The sequence below is a fragment of the Argiope bruennichi genome, chromosome 5 (genome assembly GCF_947563725.1).
Source record: "Argiope bruennichi chromosome 5, qqArgBrue1.1, whole genome shotgun sequence".
In the NCBI taxonomy this organism is placed as follows: Eukaryota; Metazoa; Arthropoda; class Arachnida; order Araneae; family Araneidae; genus Argiope; species Argiope bruennichi.
In genome coordinates this window covers 84,268,432-84,294,307 of record NC_079155.1, presented here as the reverse complement: position 1 = coordinate 84,294,307, position 25,876 = coordinate 84,268,432, and the positions used below count along the sequence as shown (strand labels likewise).

General features: G+C 28.0%; 1 protein-coding gene across 4 annotated transcripts in view; it reads right to left on the bottom strand.

The window, feature by feature from the left end:
• Nucleotides 1-25,876, bottom strand: part of LOC129968460 (fasciclin-2-like) — a 92,081-nt gene that overhangs the window by 11,769 nt on the left and 54,436 nt on the right. For all 4 annotated transcript variants that reach the window (XM_056082347.1, XM_056082349.1, XM_056082348.1 and 1 more), the window contains exons 2-13: nucleotides 21,534-21,705; nucleotides 14,691-14,842; nucleotides 11,834-12,100; nucleotides 10,523-10,638; nucleotides 9,319-9,478; nucleotides 8,259-8,398; nucleotides 7,293-7,449; nucleotides 6,552-6,736; nucleotides 4,647-4,758; nucleotides 4,300-4,473; nucleotides 3,358-3,614; nucleotides 2,209-2,398 (exon numbers count right to left, since the gene is read on the bottom strand). In XM_056082347.1, the coding sequence (XP_055938322.1) occupies nucleotides 2,209-2,398; nucleotides 3,358-3,614; nucleotides 4,300-4,473; nucleotides 4,647-4,758; nucleotides 6,552-6,736; nucleotides 7,293-7,449; nucleotides 8,259-8,398; nucleotides 9,319-9,478; nucleotides 10,523-10,638; nucleotides 11,834-12,100; nucleotides 14,691-14,842; nucleotides 21,534-21,705 (2,082 nt within the window). The remainder of the gene's footprint in view (nucleotides 1-2,208; nucleotides 2,399-3,357; nucleotides 3,615-4,299; nucleotides 4,474-4,646; nucleotides 4,759-6,551; nucleotides 6,737-7,292; nucleotides 7,450-8,258; nucleotides 8,399-9,318; nucleotides 9,479-10,522; nucleotides 10,639-11,833; nucleotides 12,101-14,690; nucleotides 14,843-21,533; nucleotides 21,706-25,876) is intronic.

The window sequence follows — 25,876 nt, the reverse complement described above, 5'->3', positions numbered from 1 at the left end:
CATTTATTTATCATAAATAAACTCTTAGACATAAATAATTTTCTCTTTAAAAAAAAAAAATTTTTTTTAAAGAAAGAAAGTAAGTAATCACGGCAAGATATAGTTTCTTTCCCCTTGAAAATATTGAACCAGTTTTCTTTTTGCCACAAATCTTAAAAAATAAAAGAATTTATAGCATATATAAAGTATGCATCTAGCAAATCAAGTACACATTTACATGGCATACATAATAATTGACATATTTCAAAACCAAGTTTAATTTTTAAAAGCACTGGACCCCTTGGGAAGAAAAATGAAATAAAAGATAATTTGTTAATTTAAAAGGAATTGAGAGAGAAATGTGATTGGTGCTTTAGAAGAGTTACAGAGACACATTCAAGCATGCACATGCAAAAACTAAGATTTGAAAAGAAGGTTTTCTATGAGAGAAACAGAAATGCTAGAGCATGCAGCAGGGCAAAGAAAGGACAGCAAGGTAGAGTACCAGGCATGTGGATGTGAGAGCGACCTTGTGTACCTTTGCTGGGATCTAGAACAAAGAAAAAGAACACACAAATAGCAAACAGACAAATACATGAAGTAATAGAAATGCTCATGAATCACCATACAAAACATTCAAATATAAAGTCAATGCATGTTCTATTCTCTTTTCTTTTTTTTTTAAAATTCTTATCTTGCATCAGATTTTGTTTTAACTATTTAAAATAGAAAACAAAGATATTTAAACATACTACACAGTTTATACTGTTATATACAAAAAATGAAACAATTTCAGCAATTAATCAGGTTTATATTTTAATGAGTTTTATGTGATTGAAAAGGATAAATGCAAGAAATAAAATTATTATCATTTGATTATTTTTGATGGCAACATTTTGTAATATGGAAATTCATGAATTTATTCTTCAGTTACATCTTCCTGAACTTATCATTGTTCTTCATTAATATAATTTTTTTTTCAAATAAAATAGCACACACACACAAAAAAGCCTGCTGGTTACTTATTTCTATATCATAAGATATGCTTAAGACATTTTTATGCATTTCTTACATTACACTGTAATTGAAGGTTTAATGTTTGGTTTTTGGTGAACATTGCAGCATTTGAAAATATAATGTTGACTGTTAATATAAATGATCAATAGAGTTGAATAATGTTTTAAAAGCCAAAAATAGAAATAAAAGTGTTTGAAAAATAATTGACAGATGAAAATATCTTAAAATAAGCAATATGCTTAAATTCGACTTTTAAACAGATTTTTTACAATAAATTAAAGTCACAGAAGCACAATTTTTTCCTTCATTATATATAATTCCCTTATATAAGTTTGAATTCTTAATTTAGTCAATACACAGAACAATATATTAATACAACTTTTTCCTAAAATTTCATATTAATCAGACTGTTATGTTTCTAATAATGATGATGTTTCCTAACATGCTAATAGTCACAGGCTGGTATGCTATTCGAAAAATGTAATTTGCGGTTCAAAAGGCTCAGCAGAGGAATTATAACAGTTAAGCTAACAAATTCAACAAATAATTATTTCAGGCCAATAATGTTTATTAAGAATGAATTTTTTTTCAAAATTGAAATAAGATTGCCAGTTAAAAATTAATCAAAATTTCAACATTTTCCCTCAACAAAACACATTTTTTCTCTAAAACCAATTTTGTAAGACTTTAGAATTAAAACAATAAACCTGTAAATGACAATATTTAATACAAATTTTCTTTAATCTTCTTTGAATTTTTTAAGACATTTTTAAGTATATTTTGCAATCTTTCATTTACTGTTTCAACAACTGCATTTATGTTTATACATATGATGTTGATATAAATATAAGTAAGAGTAAATTTAAAAAATTAAGTCAGGTGAATCAAGTCTAGAAAATTATTAAACTACCATGCTTCAAGCAAGAGATTTTAATTCTTCGTCTTCTTTAAATATTTTTAAATTGATTTATCTATTGAAATATATAAACTTGCATTTATCCTTTTTGATGCACATACACAAGTTCATTACTATCAAAAGAGCTTCAGAACATGACACTGAATGAAATGAAAGTGCGAGTGAAAAGATTTGCAAATGTGCTGATAGGAAAATACAATAAGATATTCAACAACAACAACAAAAAGAAAAAAAAATGAATTAATACACATCAGGAAAATGAAAAGAATAAAATCTTTAATTTCTTCAATCAGTACCTGCAGCAGTTTGAAAGACCATAGTAGCATCTTGACTAAAACCAATGTCATTGTGAGCACGAACTTCAACTTTGTAATAAGTATTTGCTTTCAATCTTGTCATCTCATACATAGGAGCATTTTCCCAATCTCTCACCTCCTTCACAACAGTTTCGCCAATTCTTCGCCAAACTCCGTTTCTCTTCTCAGCCTATTGAAAAATTCATGGAATAAAGTACATGCTATTACTTGTTAATTTAACTCTAATTGAGTATACTAATTCATCTGTTTAAAAATTTTGAATTCTTGATGTACCATTTCATCTACCAGTAAAACATTTTGTCAATAATCTCAATATTTCAACATTTTTTTAAAGAAATTAATAAGCACTGAAAGTCTTTTTTCTAATTATTATGATTTGTGGGTAATTAATAAATAATCAAATTTGATTTTATTTCAGTAATTGTGAAAATTTATCTATTTTATGAACCTCTCCCTCTTTTTTTTTCTTTTTTTTTTTTACAGAATACTTGCTGTAACAGTTTTGTTATAACCTGTTTTGATGACGCACGCATCTAACTGAAACTATATTCAGATCAGTTTTTAAAAAAATTGGTTACAGAATAAATATGTTAAATAAAGAGTCTAAGAAACTTAGGCACTTTTTATACATGAGTAAGAATTAATTTGAAAAGGCATTCCAAGAAACAGCAGATATGGCAATTGCATAAATCAATAAATACAGCAACTGTATGTTAAGGATAGGTTTGCAGACAAATAAGAAAACACTGTTATATATTTCAACAAATATGAAGCTCTAATAAAGGCTTACTGCAAAATATTTTAGTTTATTTCAAAAGAATTTCAATATCAGCCATAAATTTTAATTTTTAACAAATGAAAATTTTTACTGAAAACAATAAACTATTACCACATGTAAATAAACCTTCTAAATTCCAGAACTATTTTATATACCATTAACAGAAAAAAGCATGACATTTTAGAGGGTTAAAACTAAGATAAATATCTTCACTAATAAACCACATTTTTGAAAATTTAAATTCCATGTAAATCAAGGAATGAATGAACTTTTAAAGGAAAACTTTCATTTGACATTGCAAATCATACTTCATTGTAAGAAATTCAGAAATTTATTAAAAGCAGACTTACTTCAAAGTATCGCAATTCAAAGTAATCAATTTTACGTCCATTATCCAAAGGCACAGTCCAGCGGATCTGGAAGCGATCAGGATAGGTGCTAACATTGCCACCAGGAGTAATAAATTTAGGAGGTTCAGGGAAAGACTCAGCTGGGGTTACAATTCTTCTTTCATCACTCCATTCTCCTACACCTACTTCATTTCTGGCAGCAAAACGGAATTTGTACGCAGTTCTCGGTTTCAAATCATCAAGGACATATGGAACACCTATAACAGTTTTAAAATTTAACACCTACTTTTTAAAAATGTGTAAGATGAAATACCTCCACTTACTAACACATTTTTGTAAATTTACATGTTACTTAATTGCTTTAACTTAACTCCTTACTTTCTGTAATACAATTAATTTTATTGTCAATTTAACATTAAAGCTTAACAAAGGTGTTAGTTTGATTTTAGAAAAAGGTTTTTAAAGTGAAAAAAATTCATCCAGCTATAGCAGAAATACTTTTTCATAAGCAAAATAAAATAGGAGCTAGGAAAAAATAACTCTAGTTGTTTTATTAATAAAACAACTAGAGTGGCAGAAATATGTACCAATTGTAACTACGTTATACATCTTTTTGGGCTTACATTTTACATAAAGTAAAATTCTTATTCATTTATTTAGAAATAACTTCATAAAAATAATTTCGCAAATCTTTCACATTTTTAGGATAGATTACTGCAGTACAATTACTGCAAATGTCAGAAAATATATTGAAAAAAGGAATATTTACCTTTACAAAATAAATATTTTTTTAAAATTCATTGTTCAATTTCATAAATATCACAAGAAAAGCAATTAAAAAATTAGGTAAACAGGTAAGATTTTAAGTATATAAGCTCGAGAAAAACACAAATTTCCATGAAAATGTGTTTAATAATGGAAGACTGAGTTCAAATAATATACCTTCACTCCATTCTTGAACAAGAGCATCATCATAAGGCTCATTTTCTTCATAATATTTAACTACATAGGCACGAATGGGCAAACCTCCATCATCCAATGGTGGTTCAAATTCAAATGTCAGTGTTGTGGCAGTACCTTTAACATTTCTGATGTCTCGTAATTCACTGGGTCTTCCTGTGAGAAGAAGAAAAATAATTAATGACAGAAATGTCTGCATGGATAAAAGGTGAGAAACTGCAACAAATCAGTATCATGAAGCATAATAACTTAAAATTGCAAAGTAATATTAGAAACATTGATATGAGAAGTAAAATATATTTCATTCCAAGATAATTTAAAACACGTACTTGCTTCTTGAAGTTCTATATTAATATACTGTTCCCCATGACTATTTTCAGCCTGACATCTGTAAACTCCATACACACTTTGAGCATTAATTGCTTCACTAGGAGACCTTACCTAAAAATATTAAAGAAATATTAAATGAAATACAAAATAATTGACACAAACAAAAATTAGACTACATGCTTTGAAAAATATAGTGAATTTCAATTACATAATTGAATAATAAACTTTCATTTTGTATTTTTGTAAACATTGGCTAATGCTTCATTGTTATAGCATTATGGAACTTGGTTAATTCCAATTTTTTATGGTCCTTTAACTTTCTATTCAGTATAATGTTAATGAAATCAAATTGCATACAAATTGCATAATGAATACAAATTTTTGAATAATACAAATTTTTACTTTGGTTCTACTAGCTACTGAATTATTTACATTCTTTTGTATTATCATTAAATATTTAAAAAAAATTTAATAAAACAATCCTTTAATTTTTATTGTTACTATATGTCAATAATCAGACCAAATGTTTATTTTTTCCAACCACACCTAATTTTGCTAATTGTCAAATTCATTAAACACTCTGCATCTAGTGTTTAGATCATGCTGATTCTATAAATTAAAATATATTCAATATACATTACTTTTTATAATTGTTTCAAATTTATTTCAGAATAATTTATAGAATTTGCTACTGAAAATGAAAATAATGCTAAGATTTAGAATGCGAAATAAACATTCTGAACTATTCTTAAATTCACTTTCATCTAAAACTAATAAATAGTTTACTTGATTAGATTGATTTTTATATCAAAATCGTAGAAATTTTGTTTCCTTAAATGAAACAAACATAAATAAGCGAGTTTTAATAGCTCTTTCAAAACAAAAATTATGTGACAAATTATTAAAAACCCATGCACAAAATAGATGAAATTGTGCTTCCACTTACTTAACATCTTCTTTTTTAACATATTAAAAATTAATTAAGATTTTTTATAATGTCCCATTTATTCAGTGTTTTCATTTGACCTAATATTTGTTCATATAATTGTTACAAATTTCTTGTCTAATCTATATAATCCTATCCAAAAATGTAATTTTTTTTTTTTTAAATATTCCAACAGTGCAAACTATTAAGCTTGGTGACATGCTACCATTTATCCATTTTGTGGATCCATTACATTAATTATCACAATTTTTTTTAAATATGTTTTTTTTATTCAATAAGTTTTATCTGAAGAGTGTTTGGCACAAATCTTCCTTTGTGATAACGAGAAAAGTATTCTCTTTGCTTGCATGAAATGTTTTATTATTTCATCTTTGTTACAAACTGAAACATGTTAAAAACTTAGCATAAAATAGCATAAAATAACCTGGTATCTTGGAAAAACTTAACCAATGTTTCCTCCTCACATTAATTATAAGTTTACAACGGACAATTCTTTAGTTTACATTGAGATTAACTAGAGCACAATATAACCTTTTTTTTGTGTGTGTGTGTGTGTGTCTTCCCAACTGCCACTGACAGCTTATAACTTGGAAACAGCACTTTTGTCATGATACTATTTATTTGTCCCCTCATAAAAATTTGCTTTAAAAAGTGACACAAATAGACATATGTTTGTTCCACTGGAAATTGATTAGTTATCAAACAATCTTTATGCCCCTCCTTTATGTTAAAACATCATACATTCACCAAGATGGGATTTTAGATAATTCATAGCTCAAACAAAATGTATTAATTACAATAATGCTATTGCACTAATTCATTTAAACTTTGATGCATATAATTTAATTATTCTTGTAGCGTTATTTAATATATGTATTAACATTTATTAAGTACCATCTGTATTTTAACATTCCTTTCATAAATTGAATGTAATAGTCAAAATGAAAATTTTACAAACCAACAAATTGCTGTGAGCTGATCGTCCATAGATTGTATATATATCATCATCTTGAATTTTTCGACCATTATATGACCAAGTAATAGTTGCATTGGGTATTGCTTCAGCTATGCATGTTAGATTAACAGGATTTCCATTCCATGTCTTCACAGAGGTGCTAGGAGTAGAACTCATGACTGGGGCAACTATAATATAAAGAATTAAAAGTGATATTATGAAATTATACATACATTATGTTGCAATGAATGTTCTTTATTGTTGTTATTATTTAGGAAAGTGAATAACTATTTTAAATACATTTTCTCTAAATTACAGAAATATTCAGTGCTATAACTGGATAAAAAGATGGGTTCTCACTCAAGGGTTAGGGGAGCTTGCCTTGTGCTTTAAGGTCCTAGGGGTTCTTAAAATTTGCTCAACTTACCAAGCAGAGTTAAGAACAGAGTAAATTTATGAGATTGGGTATGAAAAAAAGGCCTCAAAACAATTTTATCACTGTGGCCTCATATTGCCAAAATTTACCAATTAAAATATTTACTGTGAAACCCTTAAAAATTAATTTTTTTTTATATTTCTCGCACTAAATTATAAACGAAACACAATAAACACTTTACATTTATAATTACAATAATTTCCAATAGCCAAAATATCTTATACATAGAATAAAATTAAAAATTAAATTTTCAAAAATAGAAATAATATATAAAATTCTTTGCATCACTTATCAGAAATTCTACTTACATTCAATAGTTAAATGACCAGCTCTTTCGACATGGGCGCCTTTATTTTCTCCTGCACAAAAATATAAACCATCATCGGATCGCATAGTGTTTTCAATTGTCAAAGTTATGACAGATTCATCACCCTCAATTCTTTTATTCAAACTAACTCTATCATCCTATATAAAAAAAACAAATGCAAGAAAATAAGAATATTACTCAGTAAAAATAGTACAAAAGGCTTCCATATAATTTAGTTTTTTGTTCAACTTATGTTGAAAAATTAATTCACAATAGAGTACTAATTAAAATAAGTCAATACCTTTAAATCTGTTTGTTGTGTGAAAAATATGTATTACTAATAAAATTAAGTATTATCAAAAATTAATTTATATTGCAGTGGAAATTGGAAACTCAAAAATCACAATAATAATAATAAAACCATGTGAAATAAGGGGGGGGGGATCTAAAAATAAGTACGGCAAGGGCAGGGTGGTAATATGACAGTTTTTAAACTATATAAAAAAAAGGGCAATTCAATATTCATTTTTAATATTTAAGAGTTTAAAATACAAGAAAAACTATTTTTTAAACATTTTAATAAGTAAACAGTATAATTTGTATCCAAACTTTATATTTTAAAGAAGTGATATATTTTATTGGATTTTTTTTAATTTAATAATACTCTATACAGTAACAAAACTTTTTGATTAATTAAGGCATTTAAAATTATTTTCACTAATAACTACTGAGGATAAGAAGTATAAACATATTTCATTTTTAAAAACAATACAAACATGAGAACAGATTTAAAAAAAATAATTTTTAGTTTAAACCTCAAATTACCTAAATTAATCAGAAAGATAGATGATATTTTATATACTATCACATATTTATGCTAATGAGAAATTAAAAAGGCTTGAATTAGCCCAATTTTAATGTATATGGAAAAAAAATCATTTCATAAAATAAAACATAAAGCACATACATCTTCATCAAAAGGACGATCTTGGCCTTCCTTTCTAATTGTTAGTTCTGGTAGAGGATCACCAATAGCTCTACATTCAAATGTAGCTTGTCCATTTTCCACTGATGTGATGTTGTCAAATTGTTTTATTTCAGGTTTAACTATAAATAAACATAGAAAATCTTATTAATCAAAATAAGCAAATTATACATAAATATTTCAATATATAAATTGTCAATTATGAACCAAACAACAAACGTAATCTTGTAACTGGTAACACCTTTTAAATACAAATATTCTGTTCTTGTACTTTTTAAAATCCCTTGTTAGTGGTTGTATGCCCCCCCCCATACCTAGTTATGTACAATATAACTCATTTACTATAAATGAACTAATATAATAAACCTTCTGGTTAGGGATCCTACATAAGACTAAGGGAGAAATATATTTTGGAAACAATTTGCTGAATTCAATTTTGATGACTGTAATTTTCTTATGGAAGTAGCTAAATAAATGTAATATAAAAGAATGCATAACAGAAGCATCAATTTAATTTAAGAATTTCTGTGGATTAAAAAGTGCAGATAATTATTTTAAATATAGAAGATTCTCATTTTAGATCGACTAATAGTAAATACACAGCAATAGAAATTTGGATTAATTTAGAGAAAGATGATATAAATATATTATATTTCTAACAAATTATATTTCATTTGTGAAGAAAATTACCAGCAGTTATAAAAAACACTAGCAAAATCATCAAGCAATTAAAATGCGCTGTGTTATATTAGATAAGATTACTGCTAAGATAATTTATTTGAATATTTAATTCAAGTACAGAATCAGTTAATTTTATTTAATGTAAATCATTTTTGTTAAAAGAATATTTTAAAAAAAAGTTTAAAGAAGATACTTTCACCATGCTTCCTTTCTAGCTTCATTAAAAATATTAAATGTTTCATTACAAGAATAGTCCTAACCAGAATGTGAATGGGTGAAACATTCCAAAAGCAACAAGAACATAAAAAGGCAGGAAATATTATGAGAAAAGTAACAATCATTGTAATAAATTCTGTGTTACCTATCACAGACAGTTCAAGACTTCTTTTAGCATCTCCAGCAGGATTTTTTGCCCAGCAGGTATAACGTCCTTTATTTTCTCGTTTTACACTGTTGATGATCAAAGTACCAGTATCTGCATCAACCACATGCCCTTCCACATTACTCAGATCCCTTTGATCCTAAAAAATAATTAAAATAATCGTTAATGTTCTCACATTTGACTTTGAATTACTAATACAAGGAAAACTTTAGACAAGACAGTAACCTTGGTAATACAACAAAATGTATGTTACTGTACAATAATAATAATGTTTGATATTATATAATATTATGTAATTTACTTGATATAATGTACAAATTGTACAATACATTTGCGCTACAGGAGAATAATGGAATAAATTCCATTATTCTCCAGTCATAAATCAGATAAAATTCAATCACGAATTGTTCAGAAATAAGACTTATTCATAACAATTTCTTTCCTTTCTAGATGCCATGAAAAATCAAAGTATAATTAGTATAACAGAGATAAAGATAGAATTTTAAATTCAAAAAGAATATTTGCATTTAAGAATGTTTATACAGCAAACTCTATATTTTCCTATGAAAAATGGTGCAGCAGCAAGTGACCAATAAAAAATGCAAATCAATTAAAAATTGCTTAAGAACAATTCTTATCAGCAGTAAAGAGCTTATATATATATATATATATATATGATTAGTACTTAATAAATAATAACTTTCTGCATTATCATATTTATTTATTTTCTAAAAAAGTGACCTGATTATTAAAAAAACTTATTTTTACGGGTGTTTAAGCAGCTTTGTTTATTATTTTACGATATAAATCTTTTTAACAACATTTTAGGTTTCACAATTGTGGATAATCGAGAGTTTACAACTATGATTAAAAGAAACAAAAAACTAAATAGAGAAGTATTGCATTGAAATTTAATTTTTACTGTAGTTCTAAAACTTCAAATTAACTATGTTTTACAGCATTTCAATAATTATTTTTAATTTAAAAAAATGAATAATCAAATTAATTCTTTAAAATTATTTCAGTGATTGAAAACAGAAATGTAATACTCATAAATATAGAATACAGAGTGCAAAAAAAAAAAAAAAAACTTTATAAAAAGGTTTTAGAAAATAAATGATACATCACGAATTTAATACCATATTAAAGCAAAGAAAGTTAGAAACTGATGGTAAAAACTTACAGGGTCAAACCAAGCATAAGCAGGTCTTGGAAATCCACTTGCTTGACACCTCAGCATAGCCTCATTGCCCTCTGTGGCTTCCATTCTATCATCCAATTCAATGATTTCAGGAGGAACTGAAAAATAATTTCTTAATAAATAACATCTTTTACAAAAACAAAAAAATATAAATGGTAAAAAAAATTATTAAAAAATTCTTTAATACACTTTTATTAGTGTAACTAAAAGTGCAAACTTGAAAACATGGACCTTAAAAAAATCGCAAAAATGTGAACCACTAATAAAACATATTAGAAGCAAAATAGGATTTTATTCACATTTGTCGAATATTCTAATTTGCAATGAACATTTAACATTTTTATTATTGTTATTATTATTATAGTATTCATTGCCACTAAATTTCTCAGCATTAATTCACATTTGAATGATTTTATTTTGATATACCTTTGTTTTTGATTTAAAAAGTGTTTTGTAATTTAAGAATGATATTAAAAGAATGTTTTTAAAACATATTATTTTTTAACCTTTACTATTTATTGTTTTTCACTGATTTTTATTTAATTATTGGATTTTTTAAAGACTTTAAGGTATTTCATAACTTTAACATAAATATTATAGAATCTTACAAACATTTTCTTTTCATTTCATTTTTTGCATTCATTATCAGATTATATCATTTACAATGAATCAAAACTAATAAATTAACTGAAGTTCTGAATTAAGGAACAAAGTTTTGAAAATGTTATAAAAAATAAATAAGATTTCAATAAGTGAAATTTTGTCAATAGTTTTTCAAGTAACAGAAGTTAAATAACAGCACGTAAAAATGATACTATTAAGAAAATGTCTTCTATGATTAATGAATGAACTCTTGATGATATTTAAGAATGCAGCACTGCTGAAGAAAGGAAAATTTATCAAGTCTGATTGATTTTCATATTAATGAATGGTTTATTTGGGATACAGCTTTTACAATAAAATTTCAGATTTCTAAAAAAATTTGCAAGAAATTGGTTGATGGAAAATTTGTCCATTCGGTCTAACCAGTCACTGTGAATATGGAACTCATAATGAACTAGATGAATGAAATTTAGCCTAAAACTTTATCAACATAATCATAAAGCTGTATTAATAGACTGACATAAGAAAATTTTGGTGGTTTACCATGGTATGTTTCAAAGTAGAATACAGTTCACCAACCCTTAAAAAAATTGTTCACAAATATTGAACATGGGGTTTAATTTTTTTAAAACTAACTTTAAAAATATATGTAAATACACATAAATGACTGGGGGAGGGATGGCAACTTACCATGGACTTCAACTTTAATCACTCTATCTTGGAATTTTCCAGTCTGCTGAACCATTGCTCGCAAGGAATATTCTCCCTTGTCCTCTTCTGTAGCACCTGTTACTTTGATTCCATCATTTTCGATGATGTATCGATCAGAAAGGATTTGATTATCCTTTTGCCAAGTGATGGTGGCAGGAGGATTTGCTGACACACGGCATCTGATTTTCCCATCAGTCTGAATTACTAGAGCCTGTTTAGTAGGGCAGTCTTCCCATGTTATGTCCTCTGTAAAAGAGTAAGTAATGAGAAAAAAGTAATAATTAACTATGTTGAAGTAAAAAATTGGCAAAATCGAAGAGTATGCTTAGAAAATATTTATAGCCCTCGGATTTTAAAGTCAAGCAAATGAGAAATATTGTCAAAATGGCTGTAATTCAGTATAATGGAGCTAAGAAATCATGGCATAATCCGAAAATCACCGAGTAAATGGGCAGATTTAATTATCCACAAGGATCATATAGAAAATAAATTCTAAAAAAATTATGCACAATACAAAATGTAGACAGAATAAGCCAGAAAAAAACATTAAACTTATGTACTGATTAGAAGAACTGGCAAATCGTCAGAAATTTCGAAATTTCGTCTTTGCCTTTACATTTCTTATTAATATGATATTAAAATATCATTTTATTTGAATTTACTTCGGTTAATACAAAATAAAAACCACGAATTTAAAAAAAAAGTTTTTAAAATTTAATTTCGTTTTGGGTTATAACATTAAAAAACATAAGAGCAATTAACAACTCATAATTTCAAGCCCCGATCAGATGGCGAGGACGGCGTCTAAACTGCTCCGTGATGCCATTCATATTTATATGTATTATTATCATGCATTAAATTCCATAAAATCTTATTTTTTGGATATTATTATGCTCTTTTAAATAATGCTTAACTTATTCATTGAGTTTCTCATTTTATTTTGCTTCTTTCTTTCTACTGTCCATGAACGTGATAAAAATTTCTCACTCAAAACTTTGCATCAATAAAAAAAATATCTGTTTATGTTTTCTTAAACATATTATCAAAACCGATTAAAAATAGATTCCTTTTATGTAATCAGAAAATGCACCACTGCTCCGTGTACAGCTAATTATAGCAGCACACGATTATAATACACGCGCGCCACTGGGTCGTGATCTTAAACGGAAATCGTGAACTCTCTAATTGATGTTTTTTAACATTATACATGCATTGATTAACTAAATTGTAAACTTAAATACTTTGTGTTACGTTTTTGATGTTCATTTTTTCTTCTCATCTAATATAAAAATTATAATATTTATATAAATAAATTTGTTGGGTACACTCACCACTAATTCGATGGCAGTCAAAATATATGTCATACTCGCCAAGTCTATTAATTTTTTTGCAGCGAAAATAGAGATTTTCCCATTTTCACGGCATTTCGAAAATCAGAGTAGATTTTGGTGAATATATATATATCTAAATCGGCACTAAATGATGCTACGAATAGTTTCCAACATGAGACGCGAGGCAATTCGTGGCCCTTGTGTACTGGTACCACGATCTAAGAAATTATAATACCAAGTGTGGAATATTTATGTTGGAAGATGTTTCAGGGGTTGATCTTTTACACCAAAGTCAAAAGAAGTCTTGAATATTTGTAGCAGGCCATTCATTTGCATGGGAAACATTTTACCACCGTTAATCAGGTAAATAACGTTTCTTTTATGTCTAACTTTTAATAAATAAATAAAGATAATACCAAACTGGATTTTCTTCTCTATCAACTAATGCATTCAAATCGCCAAATGTTAGATCAAATATTTACCACATCGTGAAGCACAAACACTTGTCTGTGCAACTGACTTATCATTTGATTCAAACAACTGAGCCTAATTTTGACATATCATATGAATGAACTTTGCATTGAGACAATCATTAGGCTTGAAAACATATAAGGGGCGATATGGAATTAATAACTTGCATTTGCAAAAAATTGAAAAAAGTAAATACGGGACAACGGCAAGCTTATATGCAATTAAAATTCTTACTGGCCATTGTCCAAAGATCTGTGCATGTGTGTGTTCTATAGTTCAATGCGATGAAATTTTGTTATTCTTGATCCAATTTAACCAAATGAGATTTCTCAGTAGGTAGTTGTCTACGGCCACCAAGCTGAGAAGGGCCGCAAGTAAATCGATTAAAGAACTTTATTTTACTAATTGCCAAATAAATTTACAAAACATAAAAATTTGTATGAATTACTATTAATACTTCATAATTGGTAAGGCCTCTAAATTTTTTATTAAGTTCAATTAGTTATTAGAATATTTATCAGCATCAAACGTCTGCTTCAATAATACTGTGTAGAAATTTGGATATCGTCGATCAAAAAACGGTAGTGATAATAGATAAAAATAAAAAGTCTGCTTTTAATAAATAAGAGCACTGCCTAGGGGCTCAAAACTCCGCCAAGTATAACCCATGTCTTAAAAAAAAAAAAAAAAAAAAAAAAAAGTTGCTTAGCATTTTTAAGTCCTGTTTCAAAGCTACTGGGAGGCTATTTTAGAAATAATATTCGTCTCAAAATAACTTCAAAATTAGTGATTAATTCGATTAAACTAAATAATAAATTAAAAGAAAAATAATATTTTATGAAAATAGTAATGCTTAATTTCAGGTATCATCAAATAAAAGGGACATTTGTAAGAAGAAAATGCAATTCTTAAAAATTTAAATACATGGCAACATTTCCAAGGTTTATAATTGCTTGTGAACATACAAAACTATTTTCAGTTCGCTTAATATAAATAAGTAAGTCGTTAGAAATAATTAAAAATTCTTCACTTACGGTAAAATACCAACTGAACTCCTGTATTCAATGGGTCAATGTTATCATAAACTGCACTGCAGTTATATGATCCACTATCTTCTGTAGTTGGTTCTCTGAACATAAGTAGTAGTAGGCCACCTGCTTTTGAAACTTCTATCGGACCTGATGATCTGGAGGGAGGGAGAAAAAAAAGCAATTTCTCATTTAGAACGAATGGAACATTAATATAAAATATCAGAAACTATGTGCAATAACATAGCGAAGATAAGGAATTAAAATATTTTTCGCCAACAATGGTTATTCGGGGTTTAGAAAATGTAACTAGCGGACGGTGCAGACATTATTTGACAAAATTTAAGATTAATATATATAATAAAATTTAAGATAATTGGCGAGAAACCTTACTCATCATTTTCCTCACCTTCACGCATTTGGCTTCCAACACGACAGAAACATGAAAAGTTATTTTTATCTTTTCCTCACCAAAATACATGTTTATATTCAACTAAAATAGTTTTATAAGATATATTGTTCAATAAAATGAATATTTCAAATGCTAAAATTAAAAAATCATATTTTAATTTCTTTCCTCAAAGTATATTGTAATTAGATTTAAATATCTTTGAAACATTCCAGGTGTCTTAATTTTTGAAGAAATTACATAAAATTGACAATAAAGATTTCTATTAAAAATTAAAAGAAAATAAGGTATGCATTTTATATTTCGGGGTTTTTTAGATAATTAAAAGTCGATTTTCGTTTAGAAGAGCATAAAATTCTTATGAAAATTCAGTAAGCCTGGATAAAAATATTTTTAAAAGATTAGCATTTAATTAGAATTACAAAATCATACATCTTTTTATTTTTAAAAAAATAATATTTTGTTTCCAATTTAAAAAAAAAAAAAAGAAATTTGACTTAATTTATATTTTAATATACATGCCTAAAAAATTTCATAACTCTAAGTGAAAAATTCTCAAAAATGCGCAATAGTGTCCACTGTTCCCTTAAATAGCAATATAAATACATAATGGAATTAGAATATTGGATATAAAAATTTTAATTTTAATAATTTAGGAAATTTCATAAAATTTAGTAAATTACAAAAAAGATGCCAAAAAAATGTAACAAATTTTTTTCACGTGGCTTGTTATTGTTATTATTATTATTATAATCTATACTTATAATAAAGCTCAATGTGTGTGTGTGTGTGTGTTGGCGCTCTACAGGCCAGACCGTTCGACCAACAGCTACGAAATTTGGGGCGTGTATACCTTGGAGGCCGGGAATGGGCACGTGTATACCTTGGGGTTATTTTTTCGAATTTTTAATTAACACTTTACCGACCGGTAGCGGTTCGAACATACTATGCCATTTCACCGCCCGCTCAGCTGCACCCAGCTGCACTCGAGAAAACGACAGCTGAATTTTTTTCAGGGCATGCTGAATTGGTGGAAAACGTAGTCACCACAGATCGGTCAAAAGTCGATTAATCGACGACCGGTCGGTAAGCGCTGGGGAGCAAACGTCGAATAATCGACGACCGGTTGGTAAGCGCTGAGAACAAAACGTCGATTAATCGACGGCCGGTTGGTAAGCGCTGAGAACAAAACGTCGATTAATCGACGGCCGGTCGGTAAAGTGTTAAAATTTTATTTATTTAAAAAATAAGCGAAATTTTAGCGTGTTTCTGCTATAACTTCCGAAAATATTACCGCACAAAAAAGATTTTTACATCAAGTTAAAGATCAAAAATTTATTTTTTAAATGATACCAATGTTTTAACCTTAAAATTAAATTTCTATTTTTAATTAATTTTTAAATAAATAATTTAACTATATTTTTCATACAAAATAAAAATAAAATTTAAGCTGCACGAGCACGTTTCGCATTCATGGGGAAAAAATTAGCTTTTTTCAAAGTGTTGCCATCACATCGATTAAAACTCCATTTAAAAATAAATTAAATCTTTTTGGAAATGAAATCTGCAAAAATATGATTTTCGCCACGTGTCTGTAGGAAATGAAACAAATATGAAATATTATTTTTTTCTAAAAAATAAATTCAAGAAAAATTATTTTATGATCTTTTACACTATCTGTATTATTAATCCAATAAATCAGTTTTATTTTAATGCAAGTTTTGTTTAATATGAACAGGATATCTATTCAAATCAGGGCCACACTGCTAATTTGTAAACCTTTAGTAATAGACACAGATATGCTAAAATGGTCTAAATGGAAAATGATTAAATTTTATGTAACTTGATCCAATAAATACTCTAATATATAACGAAATTTTGATTTTACATAAAGCTTCTGCTGTGGAAATCACGTTTAACAAAATGTTTTTGAAACACTAATATTTTAAATAAAGAATTAATTTCCAATCAACAAAATCAATCACTTAAACTGACTGATTTATAAAAATTTAAATATCACTATTCCAAAAAAAAAAAAAAAAAAAAAAAAAAAGATAATTTTAGATTTTTTTATCGATCGTTTTAAAGAAAATACGCCAATCAGCGCGCAGGTTTCTCAAGATTAATTGGCCTAAGATCATGAAAATGTTGAGTTTTTCTAAATTTTTAACATTCAAAACTTCATAAATCAGTCTTAGTTAATCGTGGAAAATAGAAACATTCATTCATTTATTTAAAATTTGGTGTGTCCAGAATATGATACCTTACTGCATAAAATTTAGACTTCATAATTTTTGAAATATATTTATAGGCCGGAACAAAATATTATTATTGATTTCATTTCAATCCTTTTGAAAGCAAAACTAAAAACTGAATTTTATACTGAATCTGAGAAATTTTTGTTGAATTATTCTTTGAGATATTACGCAAATTATGAAAAATATTTTGTAGTTCACATAAGACTTAAATACCGAACGATTCTGTTTGCAGTACTCATATTCAATAATAATAATAATTAATAAATAACAACAAAAATGATAAATAAAATAGAACGCTTGGTTTCATTAAAAAATATCTTTACATTAATTGCAATTTCAGCATTTCCACTTTAAATTAAAGTTGAAGTTTTACCGGAAATGAAAATAAATTAGCAAAATATATATAGTAAATTGAACGAAACGATTTAAACAACAGTATAAGTTTGGTATGACTATCAAAATTTGAAGATTAAAAATGTTTTGTTTGAGAAGCTATTAAGAGACAAGTTACTTAAAATATTTAATTGAAAATTGTAGCGAGCTGTAATACTGGTGAACCGGCTGGTCGCCAAAGGCGGCAAGTAACCAAATAAGAACGTGGAAAAAATCAAAAATAACAAATATCAGTTTTTAAAAATTCTGCATGAAATTTTAAAACATTCCGGCTTTGATGTGTATTGCGTCTTTATTACGATTTCAAGTGTTTCAAACTTAAATGCTTAAGTGCAATAGATTTATGTGGAACCTATGCGCGTGCACGCACAACACGCATTAACATTTATCATTAAATATCGGTAGAAAATAAACTGAGTGCATAAAGTTATCAGATTGGAGACAGCTAGCTTTACACTTGGATAGAAAGGTCAGTAACGCGCAAACTCAATTTGAGATTCATATTTCCTAGAGGCGATGCAGGTGGTTAATGCGGTTACATTTACATTTCAGTGGGATTAAGGTTAAACGTGAAAGGTTGGGAAGATCATGAATTTACAGTGGACTCCCGTATAAAATGCTTCCACAAATTACGACAAAAAACTGTCCCTAGTTCTCATACGGATTAAAAATTCTCATACTAAGCTTAAGATAAATGCAACACATTCTTATCTATTTGAATTGTTTTGTTTATAAAAGCATTGTGGCGACGTGATTTAATACTCACATTTGGCCATTGGCTTAGTCGGGATTTGTTTCTCTTGTTTAAAAAAGCACAGACACACTTGCTTGTTGCATATACAAAAATAATATAGCTTTTAATAAGAGTAAAATTAGAATCTGCAACGCAACAATTTAGAAACATGTTTGAATTAGCACAAATTCTTCAATTATGCACCGTATAAACCATTTCTTATTATGAAGAACGTATCCTCCATATTAAATAAAAATCTATTGCTTTTTTTTTTTTAACACATTTCGTTTAATCTATGTTTCACTTACATTCAAAGACTAATTTTTTAACTGAATGAGAATTATCATATTTCTGATATATCAAAATCGGGTTATATCATTCGTGCAATATCCAATATTTTATTATTAGTTATATTTCGCAGATAGTAGCTAATCGTGACCGGGTGCTCCGTTCGTGCATCAAATGACATTTGCATATAAAATAGTTTTGTTGCTTTCGTCATATGTGACTTCAAAAAGGTCTGGCGGAAATATTCTTTCCTCGATTTTATCGCATGCATTTTTTATCCCTGCCCTTTCTTCGACTGTGCTCATAATTTGATACAAATATACAATTTTGGTTCAAAATCATGCTTATGTAGCTTGTATTTTTAGAACATTCTATTCATTCATACGCATATGAGCAGATAGACTGACATATAATTCAATCTTTCACAGATTTGGTCCCAAATTTCCAACAGATCTACAAGACCAGTGATTATAACTCTATTTGAAAAATTTTGTCACAGTAGTTTATTGCGCTTTTGAGCCATTGTGTGCACATGCTTAAGGTCAGACGCCCTTCCCTTATATGGATTTCATCCAACCAATGAATATATAATTTTAATTTTAGGACCATATGCCAAATGCCCTTCCTCTAGTTCATTTCCCGGTGGGGTGCGTTAAAAAAAAGATTATCGTGTTTATAAAAAAGATTACAGGCAGATGTACAGAACTACCTAGTTTTTAAATTTTCTACTGTTGTTCTCAGAGACCAACAAAAAGTTCTGTAAATGATGAGTAAACATAGAGAAGGGGAACAATGGAACAACAATTTAATTCCAAGAAAACCCTCTACCGGGCCCGGGACGGACCTTAACATGGAGATTCGTTCTCGACGAGGAGTTTTCGATGATTTTCATACTTTCTTTTTGTATATTCCCTATATGCGGAAGTAAAAATAAAGATATGAAAATTTATTTTTCCGATGTCCCTTGAGACTGAGCCAAATGTACCCTCGTTCACTCCGTCCCTTTGCTTCAGCTTTTACTTTTGTCATTCTTAAAATAGGTGAGAAAATCAAATTAATATACAATTTTAAAGTTCTAATAGGAAAGACAAAGTTCAGAGAATGAAATGTTGCAAATAAAGTCGGTTATTAGTCCAAGACTTTTTTTTTTTTTTTTTAAATGCGGGTCAGATCCCGCACTGATCAATAAAAATTCACTTCAAGAAAACACTTCATTCCCTATTATCATTTCATTACTGTAAAATTATTTTAACTAGCCAAAAAAAAAAAAAAAAAAAAAAAATCCAAAGTAATAACTGAAAGGAGGATTTGAATAATTTTTTTATTAATAAATATTAATTACGAGCCCCACAGAATTACAAACTCAACAATTTTCTAGTTTCACTTTCCAAATGAGAGAAAACTCCCGTCTCGAATGTATTATAATGCTAAAGGCACGTCCTCAAATGTCTCTTACTGATTATGTCGTCCAAATAAAGAGCATGTATCATTTTTCATGGTGCCTCAGTATAATTTCAAAATTGTTTCCAAGACAAATATATAAATAATCTTTTAGTATGTTTACTTATAAGTAGTATTAATACTGCATATTTTTTTGCTAGGTTTCTCTGGTGAGAAAACTTAATTTCATCTTTTCAAGTAATTTCGATTTCCGATCGTATCTCTTAATAATATTATAAATTGCATGCAGCATGACAGATATAAAAAGTAGAATATCAGTAAAAATCGAGTAATTAAAGTGCTTAAAGGGCTTGCCGAGGCTAAGTATATTTTACATGTTATTATTCTTACAACTAATTAATGTACAACTGTAAATTTGTGTTAATAAACCTGCGTTTAACTCTCTCCATTTCTTTTAAATCATAGACAATATAGCTTTTTTGAAATCCATATTCAATTTCAAAAATTACTTTTTTTGTCCTGTATGCCTGAACCTACTCTTCAAATTTGCCGAAGAACTTTTGAAACACCCTGCATTTGAGGCTTGTTAATTAAATGTAATGATACACCCAAATATCTTAATACACTGCTCACTTAATATGTCATCAGTGGCATGGTGACAGGAGATAAGGAGGCTGTAGACGCTCTGGATACCAAAAAGTTACTACGTTGCATTTTTCTGCACTTTTAAAAACAAATATGAAAGGCAATTATAATCTATATATTTAAAATAATTATGAAATTTTTTTTATAAGAAACCCTGTTTCCAATCCCCAATTACAATACTGATTTCTCCAATTTTTATTTTAATTAAAACCCACGATGTTTAGATACGCCTTCCCCTTTCTATCCTTCAGTTTCGCGAAATGGCTCGAAAAATAACTGACAAAGCCTGCAGCTTAATAAATGGGCAGATTTCGCCACTTAGCATGCATATCTAACCAATCAGAATGCTTCATATTTATTTACATTGCAACTATAATTTAAAATAATACTTTCCTTTAATTTGATAAGTCGTAGCTTATTTAAGCGATTGATAATACTAAATAATGCTATCAATACGATTAACGAACAGCTGGTCGCCAAAAGCTGCTAGTAATAATAAAAACATGTCCAAATTATCATTTAAATTAACTAGACCAATTCGGAAACTGGTTCATTTGGAAGTGATGAAATCATGTAACGGCCAATGTACGATATGCCTTCTCTACCGACTATAATAACAGAATCTGCTACTGAAAAATTTCAAAAACTTTAAAATATGTATTAGTATTTATCATTTAAAGCAGTAATAACAAAGAGAATTGATTGCTTAAAAAAACACTTACCCTTCTACTAATTCTCCTTTTGGGCCCACCCATTTCATCTCTGTGAAGAGATCTGGGTTGTCTGCATCTCCTTGACATGTTAGACCAAAACCCTTTCCAGCGGGTTGACTCTGTGTTTGACCAGATGGATTTATTATTAGTTTAGCTCCTTCAATTACTAAGACTAAATAACCTAAAAAAGAAGGAATGAAAAAAGGTTACAAACAATTGGCTGTGAAAAAAACAATGCTTATATAAATTTTGACAATCTATTATATATTTGTTACAGATATTTTAATAACTGTCGGTTACCAATCAAAGGAATCAGTTTGCTAAGATCTTAGCAATTTTTTTCTGTCAAATTTTTTCACTATTTAAGAATAATATCCATGAAAATTTTCAAGACTTAGAAATTTGTGTGAAATTTTCTGAGTAATTATTTTTTAATCAAATTCTACTTTTATATTTTTGAACTTTGGGATAGTAGTAACTTTATTAAAAAAGAAGCAGCGCGTAAAAAAAAATCCCTCCCCCCAAAAATCCTTTGTATAATAATACACATCAATAAACGTCAAAATTTCAAATTAATTGATAAAAAATGAATTATGCACAACTACAACGTATAGTTTCTACATTTTTATTATTGAAATAAGGCGAAGATTTGTATATGCAAGCAATACTACATTTTTAAAAAAAATTATGCTTAAATGACTGCTTGTGCTTCTATATCGCATTTGGCAAGTTGAAAATGCTGAATTTAACTACTAAGTTCGGAAATTAATATGTTACTCAAATTATTATTTCAACTTATAATTACTTTACTACATTTCCATGATACTGTGTATCACAATAATTTTAACATCCGTTTACCTAATTAATTTGGATCCAGTTTCATACGCAAAATAATGGGGGTTCCATATTCCCACTTCCCATCCATTATGGATAAAGGGAACCGGATTTATATGGCTAATTTCCCCACATTGATAAATGGTGGTATTCAAAAATGAAACCAAAGTAGGAGGATTCCTACAAAAAAAATTAAACATAAGTCAAAACTATGATTAATTCCCAGAATTTCAGAAGGGCTTATATAATTAATTTAAATACCTAATAATTAACTTAATTAGGGACTAAAATAAAAAGTATCTACGTAATTACTCCACGGTTAAGAGTTTCAGATGCTAAACAGGTAGATTTATTCCTTGATAAAATATCATTTAAATTTAATCAAAGAATAAGAGTAAAACCATACGAGAAATATTGAAGAAAGATTAGATAAATTTATAGGCAAGCAAATAAACACATATCAAACCAGCTTCTTCAATAGTGAAAAGAATAGAATAGAACATGAATCGGAATAGTGTATCTTACTATTGATTGATTTGTTCCAAAATTTGGCACCAATTTCGGTATATGTATCATATTCTAAAATTCATGCAAGAGTTCTAAAAGAATTCTCAGAGAGACGGAAAGACTATATTAAAACTCAATTAACATTTAAAATATTTTTTTTAAAATTATTCTATTTAATCTTTGCGTTTTCCAAACAATAAAGTATATTTTTATTGCCATTCTGGGAAAATCAAATTTTATTGGGAGAAAGATAATATGTATAGAGATACTACAGCTTTTACAAAATCGTCTGCTACATTAACCTTAAAAAATAAAATAAATTAAGTAAAAAAATATAAATTCTTTAGAAAATCGTCTGCGAAATTAATAAATTTATATATTGTATATATAAAGATTGAAACAGAGACGCAACCACAGATAACATATTAATTGAAATTTGAAAATTGCTTTTTCACTGATGATCATAGCTGGGCGAATATGAAATTCGTTTACTTTTCTTGTGATCATTGAATGATTACAAGAAAAGTAAACGCATTCATATCAACTAGATCAAGAACTATTGATATAACCTCATTTAAACCAACATCCAACGGAAATGTTACTGCCAGAGTTTGGTCATGAACTATTTCTGTAACGGCATATTTTTCTCCAGAAAACTTACTGCACCTGCAAACCCCACAGCAAGATACTACAAAACTTTGCGGTTTTTGGAAACATTCCTTGTCTTTGAAACAGCATTTGAAATACTGTCAGTAAAAAGAGTTCTATATGCTAAGCTGCACAAAAGCATTAACAGAGTTCAAGATAGTTATCATTCTTATAATTACGTAGGTACGACAGCGAAGAAATCTTTTCTCGGAAAATGCAGCTGTTGTAAACCGCAGGTATACAGGGAAAGGAACTGAACTCTCAGTCTTCACACAGTATAAAGAAAACAGTTAACTGGTAAAAGGTGAACTTATATGGCAGTAATTCATTTTATTTCCAAAACCATAGACTGTAAAGCAAATTCATTATTCTGCGAACTATGTATATTCAGTTTTGTGAAAATGTGGATTAACTGAACATAACTGTCGAAGACAGGTTTACATAGAAATGGCTTGAACTTCTAGTCTCTATTATAAATAAGGTATCATAAAGGTGAAATAACCTTAACAACAATTTAGTTTTTTTTCCAGAACTATAGGTTATGACCTAAAAATAATATTTTACGAATTACATGTATTCAATTTGTTAAAAAAATGAGCGTTGGATTTTCAATTTCGAATTATGAACTCTTGGATTACTTACATAAAACTGCAAGTAGAGTTCGTCATTACAAGAATTAATAGCACACAAATTTTCATTTGCAATACAAAAGAATTACTCAAAAAAAAAAAAAAGAGTTAACGCCAGTTTTTAAAATTAATTTTTTCTTTTCTTTTCTCAAACAAAATAAAATAATTACAAAAGGTAAAAATCACAATTTCAATTAAATTTTTTACGTTAAAGAGTAAAACAAGCTTAGCTTATTTCTAATCAAAATTTCAACGAATCCATTACTTTTTATTTGAGATTTTCTAATAAATCAATCTACCAAAACTAAATTTCAAATAAACAATATTTGAACCGGAGAAAAATCTTACCTATAATAAATAAGGCACTTATTCAAGAAAATGATCATATATATAACGGGGAGGCGGTAATACGGAAAACAGAATTCCAATATAACTTTTCAGTGCATGTTGGTTTCATAATTAAAAAATAGATTTTGTGGTTTTTCACTACGAATATTATTCCTGTCACAGTTATAAATATTCATTTGGAGGAAGAAATTAGTTTTTTGCTAGCAAGAATTCTTCAACGAATACGATCTAAGAGTATTAAAATGTTTATAAATCATACGAACAATAAATAGCTAATTCTGTGACATAAAAAAAATAGGAAATACTGAATGTAATGATGCAATGGAATATCATACAGAGCATATTTTTTAAAAAATGTAACGGCCGATTTTAAGAAACATTGCAATAAAAATACTTATGTTGCATTAATATTAATTATTATCAATCTATTACGAAACGGGTAAAAGTTTATTCTATTTTTTGTAACAAATAATACACATAGAAGTACAGTAAGGTGATTAAGTACAGTAATAATGAATCCAAAATCCATAAAATAGTAATTCATTCCCGGTTGCTTAAGTGAATTAAATGTCAAAGTATACAATTAACTTTTTCCTAATATCAGGATTTACTTCTAATGTAGCATTTCTCTAAAATCAATCATCGCATTAAAGACTTTTTTTTTAATTCACAAAATCGAGTTCGGTCCGATTTTGTACAGCAAATCATACATATTTAGGTACAGTTCGCAACAGTGAAGCCAAAATCCGCAAAACAGTAACTAATACTTAACTCTATAACTGCGTCCAATTAAGAAAAGTACAAAGTTTCCAAGGCAAAAAATATTCCACATAATCTGAAATGCTATTAAGTTTCATATCTGTGAAGAATATCTTGAAAGACCTTAAAAAAATTACTGAAGGACGTGTCTGGTAAGCCATAAAAAATATATACACATGGTAAGATAATATTCCTGGGGCAGCATGTTTAGAAATTAAGTTCCAACAAACTTTTATAAGCGAAAGCTTCTAGTGAGCAAAGCAGAGAAAAAATGCCAATGATAAATTCATCTACAAAGAAAGCTTAATAGAAGGATTTTTTTTTTTTTCAAGTTTTTCTTAATCCGCAAGAACAAAAATAATTCCTGTCTGACTTTTCAAAAATGATTGACGGTGCCAGTTCAGATTACCCCAAAGAAGGGGGGGGGGGGGGGAACCCTCCCTCCACCTTAAAAAATGAAAAAATAAAGTCGACGAAGAAGAGCAAAAGATTATCTTCGGATTACAACGAACAAAAATAAAGGGATTGTTTCAGCAACTCAAATATAAAAGAATAGAAAATAAGTTTTTATCAAAAAAAAAAAAAAAAATTATAATTCAAGTACAATTGCTGTCTTATAGCAAGAAG